At 41.2% G+C, this 16478-nt stretch overlaps 1 protein-coding gene across 2 annotated transcripts in view; it reads right to left on the bottom strand.

Moving 5' to 3' along the window:
• PPP2R5C (protein phosphatase 2 regulatory subunit B'gamma) overlaps positions 1–16478 on the bottom strand; it is a 183277-nt gene that overhangs the window by 60546 nt on the left and 106253 nt on the right. For both annotated transcript variants that reach the window (XM_065402392.1, XM_065402393.1), the window contains 4 exons: positions 12747–12857; positions 11867–11959; positions 11646–11776; positions 6824–6883 (listed from right to left, as the gene is read on the bottom strand). In XM_065402392.1, coding sequence (XP_065258464.1) covers positions 6824–6883; positions 11646–11776; positions 11867–11959; positions 12747–12857 — 395 coding nt within the window. The remainder of the gene's footprint in view (positions 1–6823; positions 6884–11645; positions 11777–11866; positions 11960–12746; positions 12858–16478) is intronic.

Raw genomic sequence — 16478 nt, forward strand, 5'->3', positions numbered from 1 at the left:
ACTGACTCGGGCGCCGTCCTCAAGCACACCCTCAAAACAAGCGCTTCTGGCCCCCTTGGTATTTTGCTGGACCAGGCTGGACAGGCAAATAGGAGGTGGAGGGGCAATGACGGCTGAACCCTGAGTCTTTGTCCCTTCTCCTAGAGGAGCCCTGCCAAGGAGGCGGGGACGGCCTGAACTGTTTTTTCCACCATCTGCGGTGTTGCAGGCTTAGTGAGCGGAAGGTGGCTCTAATGCCCTTGAGTCCATGCAGCCTTGCATCTGTCTGCTCCAAGAAAAGCCCCCTTCCGTCGACGGAAGGTCCGGGATGGAGGACTGCATCTTCTGGGACAGTCCCGCAGATCGAAGCCAGGAACTGCGCCACATTACCACGTCCGAGGCAACGTCCCTGGCCGCTGAATTGGCCGCGTCCCAGGCCATCTGGAGGTACCTTCCTCCAAAATGGTGGTAAACTCCTGGCCCAAGTCCTGGGGCAGGGAGTCAAACTTTTTGAGGGAGTCCCACAGATTAAAACTGTATTTCCCTAATAAAGCCTGGTGGTTTGACACCCTAAACTGAAGTGTGGCCATCAAATAAACGTTCCTTCCAAAAAGGTCCAGCCTCTTGGAGTCTTTATTTTTGGGTGTGGAACTGGCTTGCTCTTCCCTGTCCCTTTCATTGGCCACCGAGATGACCAGTGACCTGGAAGCGGGTAGGTATATAAGTATTCAAACCTTTTAGCAGAGACGAAGTATTTATTTTCAGCCTGCTTGGAGGTGGGTTGGATAGAAGACAGGGTTTTCCAGAGGGCCTTGGCTATCTTTAGAACCCCGTTGTGCACAGTCAATGCGACCCACGCGGGGGGCTGATGCCATTAGCATGCTGAATAAAGTGTCAGACTGCTCTGCCATTTCTTCCACCTCCAAGCCTAAGTTCGAGGCCACCCTCCTGAGCAGGGCTTGGTGCTCCTTAAAGTCATCCGGTGGACTGGCATGCGAGGGCCCTGCTACCACAACCTCTGGCGATGAGGACAAGGTTTGGACTACCGGGGGAGGGCCTGCGACATTGTCCCCTGTAGGGAAAGGTTCCTTTGGAGTGGATACCTGCTCTTCAACCCCAGTATCGGATTCCACTCCACGCACTGAGCCCAGGGCCATCGGTGCCAGGGGTTACTTCTCCGAGGCAGCAAGGGAAGAGAGGTGCGAGAAGGGCATCGGCATGCCTGGCATGCCCCACGCGTTCCAATATGGCCACTGTGCAGGCCACTGGCCCTGCTCCTAGTTTGGCAACGTGGGAGTTGAGGCAGCCTCAGGTGCCCACAAGGGCCGCTGCTGCGGTCATGGTGAGGGGCTGAAATCCCACTCCAATCCGGACGAGTCCCCTTCTGGTGACCAGGGTGGGGCTGTAGAGGCTGACCGTAGCTGCGGGAGAGCGATGGCTTGAGTACAGGGATCGGCGCCTTGCCAAAGACCTAGATGGGGAAATCGGTTACCGATGCTGAACCAGTCTCATGCCCGGGGGGAACGACGCACCAACAGAGATCTGCGCCAGGGAGTTGGCTGGCGGGAGGACAATTGGTGTGGGTCATACAGAGACTGACGCCTCACTGTGGGCAGTCCGTGCCGCGTCAATGGTGACCGCGAGGGTGGTGCTGGTGACTTGGGCCGTCTGACAGGAGACCTAGGTTACAGAGTCGGGAATCTCAGCCGTGGGGACAGGGAACGCTGTCTTTGCTCTGGGGACCAATGGCGTTTGGCTGCCCTCTGAGGAGGTCTCATGGCTGGCTTACTGGCCTGGGGAGACTTAGCTGTATCCAACGTTGTGTGCGGCACCGGGAGGATTCTCTGGTCCCTGGCTGCCAGGAGGCCCTCAGACGTTGATAACCCTGCCAAGTGCCGGGTCCCCTACCACTCCCAGGAGTCAAAGGCGGATCCTTAAGGGGGTTGAGTAGTCCAGCATGAGATGAACCCCCTTGAGGATCCGGAGTGGGCGGACGGGCCGAACTGGGTCCTTTGCCCAACTCCCCTGGACCTAAGTTCCCTCTAAGCTGTGCAGCCGCACAGCAGGCTATCAAGGGCCGCGCAGGGGAGTCCTCTCTCTCCGCCGCAGCTCCGGGGCAGCCTGCACCCTGGAGCCCTCACCACCAGACAGAGCCCTCACCCCCCCGCATTCCAACCTCCTGCCCCAGCCCTGAGCCCTCTCCCACACCCCTCATACCAGTCCCACCTCAGAGCCCACGCCCCCAGCCAGAGCCCTCACCCCCTCCCACCCCAACCCTCTGCCCCAGCCCTGAGCCCCCTCATCCTGGCCCCAATCTCATCCTGGCCCCATCCCACAGCTTGCACCCCCAGCCAGAGCCCTCACCCCCCCACACCCCAACCCTCTGCCCCAGCCCTGAGCCCCCTGGCACGCTCCGAACCCCTCAGCCCCACCCCCACCACACATTACCTCCATATTGGCACATAACAGAATTCATTCTGCACATGGATGTAAAAAATTAGAGGGAACACTGCCCTTGACCCTTCTTGCACGGTGCCGGGGAGTCTCGTTCCTTCAGGTGCTCTTTGGCACCAGCGAAGGAGAGCGGTGCTGGGCGGAACTCGGTGCTGGCTGTGCCCGCCACACCGATGCCGAGGTGCTGGGTGTAGAGTCGGAGTGGGAAGGCTCCGACGCTGGGCGAATCGCAGCCTCCATGAGGAGGGCCCTTAGATGAATGTTGCACTCTTTTTGAGTTCTAGGACGAAAGTTCTTACAAATGCGACACTTGTCCTTCACATGCGACTCTCCCAAGCACTTTAGGCAGCTGCTATGGGGGGGTTGCTAATGGGCATAGGCCTATTACAGGCAGAACAAGGCATAGAACCCAGGGACCATCCCCTGCTGGGACTTTAACTTACTAACTACAGTACTTAACACCACTAACTACTGTAAACAAACTATATACAAAGCTAACAAGCACTAAATGCTAGAAAAAAAACACTATCCACTTGAGAGGCAAGGGGAAGGTGCTCCGACCAACTGTCTCAGATGGTAAGAAGGAATTGAGAGGGTGTAGGGTTGGTGATGCCTAATTTACCGACGCATGAATGTGGCACTCCAGAGGGTGCCACTGCTGACCGTAAAGATACCGCTACGGAAAAAAAAAAAAAAAAAATCTCAGACAACTGTGCACGTGGGCGCGCACTCACCAAGAATGGAATCGAAATCAGCAAGCACTCAAAGAAGAAAAACCTGTTACCTAGAGGGAGCTGTATGTCAGCAGCCTCCTCCACAAAAATCTTGCTTAGAGTGGGGAGGAAAGTGGATCACCTGCCATATATGGGAGAATTCACAGTTCAAAAATCTGAATTTAAGTACTGGGTATTTAGATTAAAAAAACAGTCTAGTTTTCATCCAGCTGAGGAGAATGTGAAATATTTATCTAGTACTTGTATTTAACTGTAGACCTTAATAGTTCTAATAACTGTTCCATACCTTCTAGAGGGAGCAAGCAGGATGACAGAGTAATAACGTGGCAGAGAAGTTTCAACATTGGGGCAGCTTTTCAACAGTAAGGCAGTAATAACTATTCATGCTTTTAATTTTATATACTTTTATGTTGCATTCCAACGGTACAATTAGTTTTGTGGGAGCCATGTCTAAAAGCATATCTTTTGGAGCTTCATTTTGAGAACTACCTTAGAGATGTGAAATCATCGGTTTGTGTTTTCTGCTAAGACAGTGGAAACAGGTTAATGACCTGATGAATATGCATTTCTTCGGGTTTTTTCAAGAAAGCCAAATTACTGCTCTCTCTTTTGTAACTTGTTGATCAGCATTACTTGATTGTAAATAACTTCTGGAATATGTTGAAATACTGTTAACTTTGGAATCCTTTTACTTGTTGAACATTTCAATAAATAAGATGAATAAATAACTATTCTAGACAAGCCTATGCATAGGTCCAGGCTATTTCAGCTATAATTTCAATGTTTTTCTAGCAAACGTAGATGCACACAATGTAAATTATAAAATTTCACTAATCTGTTTATTTTATTCTAACATTTAAGTATCTGAAAAGTCTTAGGAGTATATCTACCCATGCATATACAGTAACTTCTCACTTAACGTTTTAGTTATGTTCCTGAAAAATGCGACTAAGCGAAACGATGTTAAGCAAATCCAATTTCCCCATAAAGAATTAATGTAAATGAGGGGGTTAGGTTCCAGGGAATTTTTTTTCCACCAGACAAAAGACTATATTTTATATATAGTCACACACACATATTCACACACGATATAAGTTTTAAACAAACAATTTAATACTGGTACACAGTGATGATGATTGTGAAGCTTGGTTGAGGTGGAGAAGTCAGAGGGTGAGATATTTCCCAGGGAATGCCTTACTGCTAAATGATGAACTAGCAATTGGCTGAGCCCTCAAGGGTTAACTCTCACACTCTACAAGGCAGCAGGAATGGAGGGAGGGGAGACAGCATCTCAGAAAGAGACAGACACACACCGTGTGTGTGAGAGAGAGAGAGAGAGAGAGATGCACATTTCCCCTTTAAGTACACTGCCTTGTTAATTAGATCAGCTTGCTGAGACCGAAGCTGCTGCCAGCTGGAGCCCAACTCCCTCCATCCTGAGCCCTGTGGTGTATCCCCCTGTTCTATGGAAGATGGGATAAGCGGGGTGCAGGAGCAGGGGGGAGGGGGACACCCTGAAATTAGCCCCCCTCTTCCTCCTCCCCTCCCCCCCCCCCCGCAGAGCAAGCAGGAGTCTTGGGGAGCAGCTCCAAGGCAGAGGGCAGGAACAGCACATGGCAGCGGGGGGAGGGACAGCTGCGGCACAGGGAACTTAGGGGAACGGGGAGCTGATAGGGGGTCTGCTCTTCCTGCAAGCAGTGGACAAAGCAGGCGGCTGCCAAACGACGTTAGAAGGGAGCATTACACAACTTTAAACGAGCATGTTCCCTAATTGATCAGCAACGTAATAACAAAACAACGTTAACTGGGATGACTTTAAGTGAGGCGTTACTGTAGTATAAAATGTGTGAATCTGTTTAAAACAAGAGTTTGCTAGGTACTTACAGAATTGAAAAAATGCACATCAGTTTTGATTATAAAGGCTCTCTTTTCCTTAAAATTGTACAAATTGTAATTTCAAAAGCATTTTAAGGTCTTTTAGATGAAATGTTAACATTTACTGTGAGCTGAGATTAACATAAAATGAGTACTCCAATGATCTGATAATCTATGTTTAACATATGATCCCTCGAAAGACAATTCTATTGTTGATCAGGACACACAACTGTATGCACAACAGACATGGGATAGATTTAAGAGTCAGGTCCCAACTTCGTTAATTTAACACTGGATAAGGGTGCTATGTGCCCACCCTCTGCCCTCACATACCGAGCATTTAACTGGTTCCAGTGTGGGGCTATCGGGCTCCCACCACAGAGCCAATAACTCAGAGTATACCTTCTCAGCCTACCCCTGGGACTGAGCTCATTTCTGAATCCTTGCTCCCTTTCCCTACATGGGGGGAGGTAGACGCTACCAAGGGGATAGATACCTCAGTCCACAAAGAATTCAGGTCTCCCCTTTTCCTATAGCCACAAGGTCCACTAACAAAATCCAGGGTCTTGTTTACCTCTGGGAGCTGGTCCTTCTAGCTTTTATCTGCTCTGGACACTGGCCACAAGTTGCAATGAGCTAAACAGTCTTCCTCTTTCCTAATATTAAACTTTCAAATCCTATTGCTTTCAGCCCAAATGTGCTTCCATGACGCTGCGAGCCCACCAGACCTTTTGCCAGAAATATTACTTCCTCATCTCAAAAAGAGGCAACTTGTCAGACTCGCAGCATCATAAAACCATAACTTCTATGCTACAACTAAAGGGAGGAAGGCCAGGGCAGTTAACAGAAGCAAGAAGTTTTTGAAAGCTTGGGAGAATTTAATGGGCAGAGGAACAGGGGACATGCAAGAACTATTCCACTAGCATCATCTCCCCTGCCCCAACTAATGGAAAGGTGGAGGACCTAAAGAGGAGGAGGAGCCAGCCCCCATCTTGCCACTATGTGCTCTTAAATCTCCCTCACCCCTTCTGAATTCTGTTATATTCCCCATTGACTGAGGGGGAGAGGGGAGCATTGGTATGGGAACTAAAGTCTTCCCACTACTCAGTGATGAGTGTAATGCGTAAACTGTGGTAATAAATGCTGTATAAATACTTACAAAAATATTAACTAATTGTTTTACATGATACTAACTTTTTAATCCAAACATAGTCAACCTAAATGTCTTATATTAACTATTAGAAAACCAGAGCTGCTTTTTTTTTTTTTATAATTATTATTAAACTTTACAGTTTCTTCATTTATTTACTTTAAACCTGTCATCCTGGCAACATATTGTGGAACGTGAAATAAGAAGCAATCTTACGCAGATAATCACAGCTATTAGACATTGATTGGGCCTATTAGGTCATGCAGTCTATTGCCTTGGAGGTGCAAGGTAGTTCTCTACAGTATCTTCTCCAGTAAATCATTCTAGCACTGAGATTTTCCTTTGTGAACAAGCAGATCTTGTGTTTAGGACTTCATTCTGATATTCTGTAATTTAATCTATTATAGCTAAACTTGTCCACATACACTTTAGACCTAAACAATTACACCCTCTCACTGGCGTTTACACCCTTTAAATATTAATAAATGGTTATCATATTCCCTCCTTAGTTATAACTCTGCCAAACTATACAAAGTTATACATTTCTTCAAAATGTCTCTCTCCAGCCCCTATTCAATTTTTAAATTCTTAATGGTTTGATGAATTTTATGGTATACAACCAGTAACTTACCTTCCCAATATTTCCAGTAATTCTGCTATGCCATTATGATGTTCTGTTTCATAAATAAACCTAAACAAATGAAATACAGTTTTAGTCAGTCAATATTGACTATATATAGGCATACAGCCCTATCTCCAAGACATGACTTTGTATCTATCTGATGTTTCATGTAGCGTCAGAAAAATGTGAAGTGGAAAATTAGTACTTCAGACAGTGTACCAACATTTATATTCAGCAGGCTGAAAAACCCATTTTTTAAAATATAGTATGTACAAGTCAGGAATATATTTGATTGTTTTGGATAATTAAATCTTGAGAATTGCTTTTTTGCTGTGCTTACAAAATGATCTATTGATAGCAATAAGTAGCCACTTTGAATGCTTTTATTTTTAAAATTTACACTACTCAAAGGTCCTAGGACTACAAGATACTCGTGTTGTTTTTGCTTCCTTGGAACGTCTGTTCTGTAGCTGAACTGCATGCCCTGCACAGTAATGCTATCAATGGCATATCCATCTATACTGAACTGGCACAGTAAGTTACTGTTCTCTAACCACCTACACTGACGAGAAAAAATGAGCAAACATCCTTGTGCTTTTCCAGTTGTCACATTTTATGCAGGGGTAATGATCAAAAACTGAATGCAGTCAAATTATATTTTAAAATTAAGACAATACTGAGCGTGTAGCATGATGCTATAATTTATTCTCCCATTTGTAAGGCAAACGGGTGTGAGGTGTTCCAATAGTTCCCAGATATCGATCTAAAAGATTTGTTTTGCACTATACATTTGTTTTCAAGATGATCAGTAATAAATAGGACAAGTCAAGCTTTCACATTATGTTTTCTCTTTTGGTGGAAAGGCACAATTCGTTGATTTTTTGGGAAGTTTTCCAAAACTATAAAGCTCCACGTTTGTCCAATTTATACTTTAGATAGGTTTTGAAAACACATATCACAGAATTTCATCAATAAAATTTAGAATAGAAAACAGTTTTCCATTTTAAAATGTTTTTATAGAATGGATTCAAAACAGTTTGCTTTGAGTATTATTTTCCCCAGAAAAAGTAACTCGGTTCAGATGAGAACATTTTTTGCTGAAAATGAAGTTGGTAGGAAAATCCTTTTTATTTGATAACATTCATTTCATTTAATTGTTAAACACCAAAACAAAGAAAATATTTAAAAAGTAATAAATACACAAGGAAAAACTTTAAAATCCATATCCCAATATCAGACAGACACATAATTTTAGCTTATGATTCAAGGAAGCAAGAAAAGAAACTCTGCTTAAACCTGGCCTGGGAGTTACACTGAGGACCTGCAGAATCATGCCAAATATGAGCAAAGTAAATGTTTTAGAGAGGTGTACATTACATTAAAAAATGTACATGTAACTATCTTTCAGTTAAATTCAAAGATTAAGAAGTTGAAGGAACTTGTTTGTAAACTTATTTTTCTCCTTAGAATTTTATGCCCAGAAGTCCTATACAAAATTTCTATACTGATTTGTTTTTATTGAGATGGATAAAGACTCTAGTTTCTATGTCCTTGAGAATTCAGTTGGTAGATAAAGAAGGCTTCCTGTTTATACTTTGCTGAGAAGGGTGCTCTGTATACTATAATCTAGATTTCACTACAGCATTCCTTATGTACATTTCAGAACAGAAGCAGAAAAAAGTGAAAAAAAATTCCATCCATTGTTTCTACAAACTAAAAAAAGGTGAATGGGCAGAATATTTGTCACCCATTCAAAAGACTACTAGAAATGACTAGATTTGAAATCTTGGCTTCCATTACATTAAAACACTGCCAATGCAGAAAAAAAAATGGCAGAATAAACCTCCATTAGGATACATTTCAGATATATTGTTTCATGAAATTGTGCATTCCAGCATTAACTTAATCAAAACCCACTATTGGTTAAATAAATTATAAGCAAATTTGCATTCCCTTTCTGTCTTTTCTTGAAATCCTTTTCCCTGAAACAAAACTTAACAGCATTTTGTCTAAGAAAGAGTGGGGTTCAGTGTCCAAGAACCACTGCATGAAGACAGAGCAGGTGAGGCTTACTCACTCTTTTTAGGCAGTTCCTCAGTTCCTTTTTCTAAAGGAACATTTTTCTAGCGATAAGATCCCTCTACACCTGAACTGGCAAAAAGCTTTTGTGCAGTTGACATCATTCTCTTCAAGGGGCCACATGTTCGCTTTTAGGAGGAAAAGTACACAAGGGGCAGAGACACAAGAAAATGTGCTAGATAACACTGTAACACTGCTATACAGCATATACATCTACAGAAAAATGAGATGCATCAAACAAAGTGCATGGCTTCAAAAGCTGAAGTCTGTGGAACCTGTACTGAGACCCTATTGTGCGGCAAACTGCTTACTTGCAAATGGAGTAGTGATTAGTCCATATTTAAGTATATATCAATCATATCCTGTCTAACATGAAGCCTATATATACCAGCTGTTTGCCCCTACATGCTTGGAAATCCACTTAACACTTTAATATCATGTCACACTGAGGTGCTGATATAGGTCAACTGTAAGTTTGGAAACTGTCATGAACTGTGTTTCCTGTGAAAAATTTCAAGGTATGCAAGTTTAGCTTTTCCCTTCCCTCCTTAAAATTCCTTCCAAATTTCTAAAGCCTTCTCCAACTTTGCTTTTTGAGAATGTTCTACATGGTACATTACTGCAGTAGCAATTTTATATGGAGCAACTTACTAACAAGCCAGATTTTGCTACCCTTAGGCCAGGTCTACACTAACCCCCCCACTTCGGACTAAGGTACGCAAATTCAGCTACGTTAATAACGTAGCTGAATTCGAAGTACCTTAGTCCGAAGTTACCGCGGTCCAGACGCGGCAGGAAGGCTCCCCCGTCGATGCTGCGTACTCCGCTCGCCGAGCTGGAGTACCAGCGTCGAAGGCGAGCACTTCCGGGATCGATCCGGGATCGATTTATCGCGTCTTAACCAGACGCGATAAATCGAACTCAGAAAACCGATTGCTTACATCCGGACCCGGATGTAAGTGAAGACGTACCCTTATCTATGAGCAGTGCTCTGCAAGTATCGATTAAAACAGGGTTTCATGGTAGTAAATTTCTACTCGACAAGGGCAAGGGAGGCAGAAACTGGCTCTATGTTTTTGTGGTGGGTTGCTATTGCTGCACTCAGAACTGCAACCCCACTGAGTATGTCTCCACTGTAATTAAAAAACATGGAAAGCCTGTCCAGCTCACTCAGGCTCGCAGGGCTTGGACTAAGGGGTTGTTTAATTGAGAAGTAGATGTTTGGGCTTGGGCTGGATTCCAGGCTCTAGGACCCTGAAAGGTGGGAGGGTCCCACAGCTTGGGTTGCAGCCCAAGCCCAAATATCTACACCACAAATGAACAGCCCCTTACCCGAGGCAGCTGGCACAGGCCAGCTGCAGGTTTTTAATTGCAATGTAGACATACTCTGACCTTCTGAATTTACATCTGTGTTTATTGAACTGGGGTGTGTATGTGTACGCGCGCGCAAAGTTTGGCCAATGTAACAATAACTATTAGAGGGGATCACTATCCATTTACTCTAGTGGTTACTGCCACAGACAATACAAAAACTCTATCAAAATGTTTATAAGTGTTCAGGGAGTCATTTTTATTCTAAGCCAAATATGCTGGAGGCAAAAATCCAAATAAGCAATGTGTTCTGTTTCCTAAAAATACTCTCTGGATTCCAGAGAAACAGAAACATTATTGAAAACAATACTAATATAATACTTAGCTGACAAGGTCTAATGTTTATTTAATTGAAATCTAGCATACAAACGGCTCACTATAATGGACTCAATTTTTAGTAGTATATTTTAGGTTACTCCTCAACCATTTCCTTAAGCTTGTGAATTTATAAACATTATTGATTTGGTTATCAAAAGTGAAGATAGGAAGGAAACTCAGGTAACGGTGCAATAATGCAAATAGGCATAATATCAGTTAAAGAGTAATTGTGTACCTACAACACACACTAGGGCAGAACATTTCAAAATAGCTCAGCCTCAGTTCACCAACCTTCCAATTGGAGCTGAGTTTGTGCCAATCGGGAAGTCTGAGAACTTAAAACTATCCAGTTATGAATACTGGATATATGATTCTATATTCAAAAGAAAATTAATAACCCTGATTCACAACCAAAGTGGCGGAAGCAAAGACTTTACTATTATTATTTCTTGCAAGAGCAAATACACTTTCGGCAACAGTACCACTGCGGTGCTTTGACACCGATTATCAGGACTACCCCTAATTGGATATCTTTTCCTTATGCACCTCAAATTGTACTTGCTTCCCTCAGAAATGGAACTTGCCCTTTGAAGTGAGTTCCTGCACATGTATTTTCTTCACTTGTGTTGCCATATCTGTGCCCAGGATGGATATATAGATATAGATATATATTATGAAAAACTGAAACAAATGTATCTACGTTCTATGATATTACAAATAAATAATTATAACAACAACAATATGCACTGCACTCGGTAACATGGCGCTATCATTCAAACAACTCATCCCTGATAAAGCACTATATAAAAAGTCAAGTTGACACAAAACTGATGTAAATGCAGAATCTCAAATGTACCCAAACTGCAGCTATAACATTTATCACATGCTATACTTCCCCTGATTTGGATCCCACTGAGAATTGCTTAATTAAACAGATGCCAATATTATTAGGCACAAACATGTTTACACAGAATGAAATAACTAAGATTTTGCTAATAAGGGACCAAAAAGTCTAAATCACCGTATCTAATCATATGTATCAAAATAAAGAGCTGTGACATACCTATAAAATATATTATTAATTTGTTTCCTGATGTAAGCTCTTAGGCCTAAGAATTTCCCATATATTCTGTGAAGAGTAGTTTTAAGAAAATCTCTTTCCCGAGGATCTTCACTGTCAAAAAGTTCTAAAAGCTGTGAAAAAGAAAGATACATTTTACTCAAATCTAATGCATTTTAAATCAATTGATTTAAAGCTTGAAGATATATTCATTTTTACCTCACCTGCAATACAAACTTCTGATCAATATATTTCTTAGCTACATTAGGTTGGAAATCTGGAGATTCTAAAAATCTTAAGAAAAATTCATAAACAAGCTGAAAAAAATCGACAAAGAAAAAACATTAGTTTTTTGATACAATATTATATTTTTGTAAGCAGTACAATTACAACTCAATTCTGACACTGTTCAAAAAGAAGCTTCCTAGTTCAAGATAGTATTATACATTGTTTTTATATCATTTTACAGCAAAAGTAATACTACAATTTGGTGGGGGGATTGTATGTCATCAGGTGCTGTATTTTCTAACAGTGCTACGTTCTTTAAACTGCAGAGAATTCCCAAATACTACATTCCTGAATTAATTTTACCTCATACCAATAGATACTGATCTAACATCCATGGTGTTCAGTAATGCATATTTTGAAAAATCTTTTACTTTTACTTTGCGCTCACATTTTTCAAACATCTAAAGCTAGAACCTTGCCATAGATAAATAATAAAAACAAAACATGAATAGTAAAAATAATCAACTAAAGCTCACCTTAATCCTTACTATTTAATTTAAAAATCATATTATGTTTGTAGTGAAACAAGCAACAAACTTTTGACCTCTAAAAACACAAAGATTGATTTTCAACGTAATTTTCTTTTCAGTTGTTTACACATTAATATCTTTTGAAAGATTAAAACTAATAATTTCAAATGACACAATGTAATTTCAAAGACTGTCCAGCTCTTAATATTAACAAATCTATTTTTGACTGCAAAAGATCATTTACACTAGTGTGTTTAACACACAGTAGGAAGACACATTGTGTAATACTATTTTGCAATAATTTAGTTACTATTTAGTCAAATGAAATGAGGAGATTGCTAATTACCTGTAGGTGGGGCCAGGCAGCTTCTAGAGTTGGTTCATCTTCCTCTGGATCAAATTCTGCCCCCGTTGGATTAGAAGATGGTGGTAATGTTCGAAACATGTTAACTGCAAACTAAAATCACATGTATCTTTAAGAACTCTGAAACAATGGAATCATTTAAAGATGCTTACTGAGATGAGGATTCTTTATAAAACAAGTATTTTAATTAATACCACAAAAGTTTATCATTTAAAAACTGGTACAGTATTTAACTCAACTAATGTTTAACAAAAATGATTAGCTAGTCAATTAAAACTTTCTTCTCTGTAGATTATAGCGCACAGAACATTTTCAAGTCATGTTTCAAGTCTAAACATGCAGAGAGAACCCTGCTACTACAGATATATTTGGGAGCTAATGATGTTAGAGAACGTTTTACAGAGAAAGTGTTTACAAAGAACTATAGAATTGGAAGCCAGAACAATGGAGATTAAATAAATGTTCACTCATATATGCCGTTCCAAGAAAATGTCCCCAAATGTTATGACAGAAAACTACCATATTATGATTTTAAAAATTGTTTACATATCTATAAATTCAAATATCCATTTATCACAATTCATTACATTCTGTCACCTTCCTGTTTACTATCAATCACTGGCAAATATTCTAAAAAAATATTCTTGCCCTGAACATTCACTCCAAAATTAGTGTGTGGTCCCAAGCCACTTCCCTTATTTTCAAAAGATTAGAAAGACATGAGATTCTGAATTGGTCTTGCATATTCTAGCCTAAAATTTAACCTCCTCCCCCAGCTAGATTAATAAGAATCTTAACACAAACTCATTGTACAATTGTATGCAAAGGGGGGGGGGGGGAAGAGAGGAATGGAAAGTGGATCAAAAGAGGATTGCCTCCACTGGTTATTGTTCCTTTATAAAGCAGGGGCCCCTTGTTGAACAGCCAATTCCAGCACTTGAAAGAAGCGACAGTATTAACCAATGTGGTCTTCCAATGGACTACCATTGGCCAGTGGCCACTGTGGCCTCCCCAGGAGTGAAACTCAACCCATCCCATCCTACCCTGCAATATGGGCTAATAGTAAATGGCGAACCCTCCCTCCCTTTCTGTTTCAGGTAGAAGGAGAGCTCACTAACTGGAAATAGTTCTGGAGGCTAGACTGTCCCCGAAGCAACTACTTCCATAGTCCAGCACACCATCTAAATTATGCCCTCACAAACGATATTGTGTAAAAATATTGAGGCCGGTTGCAAGTGAACTCTGTAGAAAGGTAAGAAAAATTATACTAATTAAGTCTATCTTAATTACCAATAATGGAGAAAAGGCAGAAGTCACTTAAACTATTGAATAAATATTTCTGTTCTGTATCTGGGGCGAAAAGATGATGTAGTTATAGCATATTATGATAACACTCCTTCCATTCTAACTAGTATCTCAGGAGAGGTTAAACAGAAGTTACTAAAGTTAGACATTTTTAAATCAGCAGGTCCAGATAACAAGCATCCAATAGTTTTAAAAGAGCGGGCTGAGGAGATCACTGGACAGTTAATGTTGATTTTCAGCGAATCCTGGAACCTGTCTGGTCTTCCAAAAGACTGGAAGAAAGCTAATGTGCCAATATTAAAAAAGGGTAAATGGGATGACCTGGAAATTACAGGCCTGTCAGTCTCACACTGATCCAGAGCAAGATAATGAAGTGGCTAATAAGAGACTTTATTAATAAAGAATTAAAGGAGGGTAATATAATTAACGACAATCAACGTGGGTTTATGGAAAATAGAGCCTGTCAAACTAACTTGATATGGGTTTGTTTTTTTATGAGATTACAAGTTTGGTTGATAAAGATAATAGTGTTGATGTAACATACTTGGCACTTCTATAAGGCATTTGACTAGGTACCACACGACATATTGATTAAAGAGATAAAATTAACATGGCACACATTAAATGGATTAAAAAATGGCTGATAGCTCTCAAAATGTAATTGTAAATCATCATCAAAATGGTGTCTCTTTAGTGGGGTCCCATAGGGATCAGTTCTTGACCCTAGACTATTTAACATTTTTATTAGTGACCTGGAAGAAAACAAAATCATCACTGATAAAGTTTGCAGATGACAAAAATTGAGGGAGTGTTAAACAAAGAAGGGGACAGGTCACTGATACAGCGTGATCTGGATCACTTGATAAGCTGGGTGCAAGCAAACAATATGCATTTTAATAAGGCTAAATGTAAATGAATACATCTAGAAATAAAGAACGTAGGCCATACTTACAGGATGGGGGACTCGATCATGTGAAGCAGTGACTCTGAAAAAGATTTAGGGGTCATGGTGGATAATCAGCTGAACATGAACTCCCAGTGTGATGATGTGACCAAGAGGGCTAATGAAATCCTTGGATGCATAAACAGGGGAACCTCAAGTAGAAATAGAGAGGTTTATTTTACCTCCATATTTGACACTAGTGTGACCACTTCTGGAATACTGTGTCCAGTTCTGAAGGATGTTGATAAATTGGAGAAGGTTCAGAGAAAAGCCACAAGAATGATAAAAGAATTACAAAACCTGCCTTATTGTGACAGACTCAAGGAGCTCAATCTATCTACCTTAACAAAGATAAGGTTAAGGAGTGACTTGATAATAGTCTATAAGTACCTACACCTGGGGAACAAATATTTAATAACGGGCTTTTCAATCTAGCAAAGAAAGGTATAACAGCTGGATGATCCAACAGCTAGAAGTTGAAGCTAGACAAATTCAAACTGGAAATCAGGCATACATTTTTAACAGTGAGTATTTAACCATTTGAACAACTTACTAAGGGTTGTGGTGGATTCTCCATAACTGTAAATTTTTAAATCAAGATTGGCTGTTTTTCTAAAAGATATGGGCTAGCAATTATTTTGGGGGAAGTTCTATTGGCAGTGTTATACAGAAGGTCAGATTAGAGTATCACAATGGTCCCTTTTGGCTTTGGAACCTATCAATCTATGAACCCTGGCATAGGAGAAACCTGCACTCCATTCCAAATCCAAAATTCCTTTTCTAAGTGCAGAAGTATTACCTTATAATACTGCTGTTGGGGTTCAGCTGCCACCAACTGCTCATTAAGATTTGGGATCTAGGACTAGACTAGAAGAATCATAGAATATCAGGGTTGGAAGGGACCTCAGGAGGTCATCTAGTCCAACCCCGAATAGTCGTCAGCTTTCCTCTAAATGCTTCCATAAAGACCTTCTCCTTTCCAGATTAAGGCCAAGATGGAGTGAGAAGAAGAAAACTGCCAAGGGTGTGTGTGTGGGGGGGGAAATAATTAAAAGAAACTGATTTCCCACAGGAAAAAATTCCTTCCAAAAGGCTCTCTTGCAAAGAGCAGAAGAGGAAACATCTGCTTTCTTGGAAATGGACTGTAGAATATATATTTGGTTCAGTAAACATGCCAGCAGGAGGAGCTTTCAATACCAGTTAACCAGAAACTGCCTCCATTCCACAAATATCTACAAGTAATGTCGTCTGTTCAAAGTACTGCACCCAATGCAAGACGACAACGTCCCAGCTCCTTCACTGACACACAGCAAGTAAGTGTATAATACACATAAGCTTAGTTTTTCCTTACAAGCTCAAGTTTGAAGTTAGTCACTTGGTTATATTTAAAGCAGCTATTCAAACATAAAATTTACTTCATTCTCTTCAATATCAAGCCTACAGAATCAATTCTTTGTGCAAGTGTC

Source organism: Emys orbicularis, chromosome 4 (assembly GCF_028017835.1).
Source record: "Emys orbicularis isolate rEmyOrb1 chromosome 4, rEmyOrb1.hap1, whole genome shotgun sequence".
Classification (NCBI taxonomy): Eukaryota; Metazoa; Chordata; order Testudines; family Emydidae; genus Emys; species Emys orbicularis.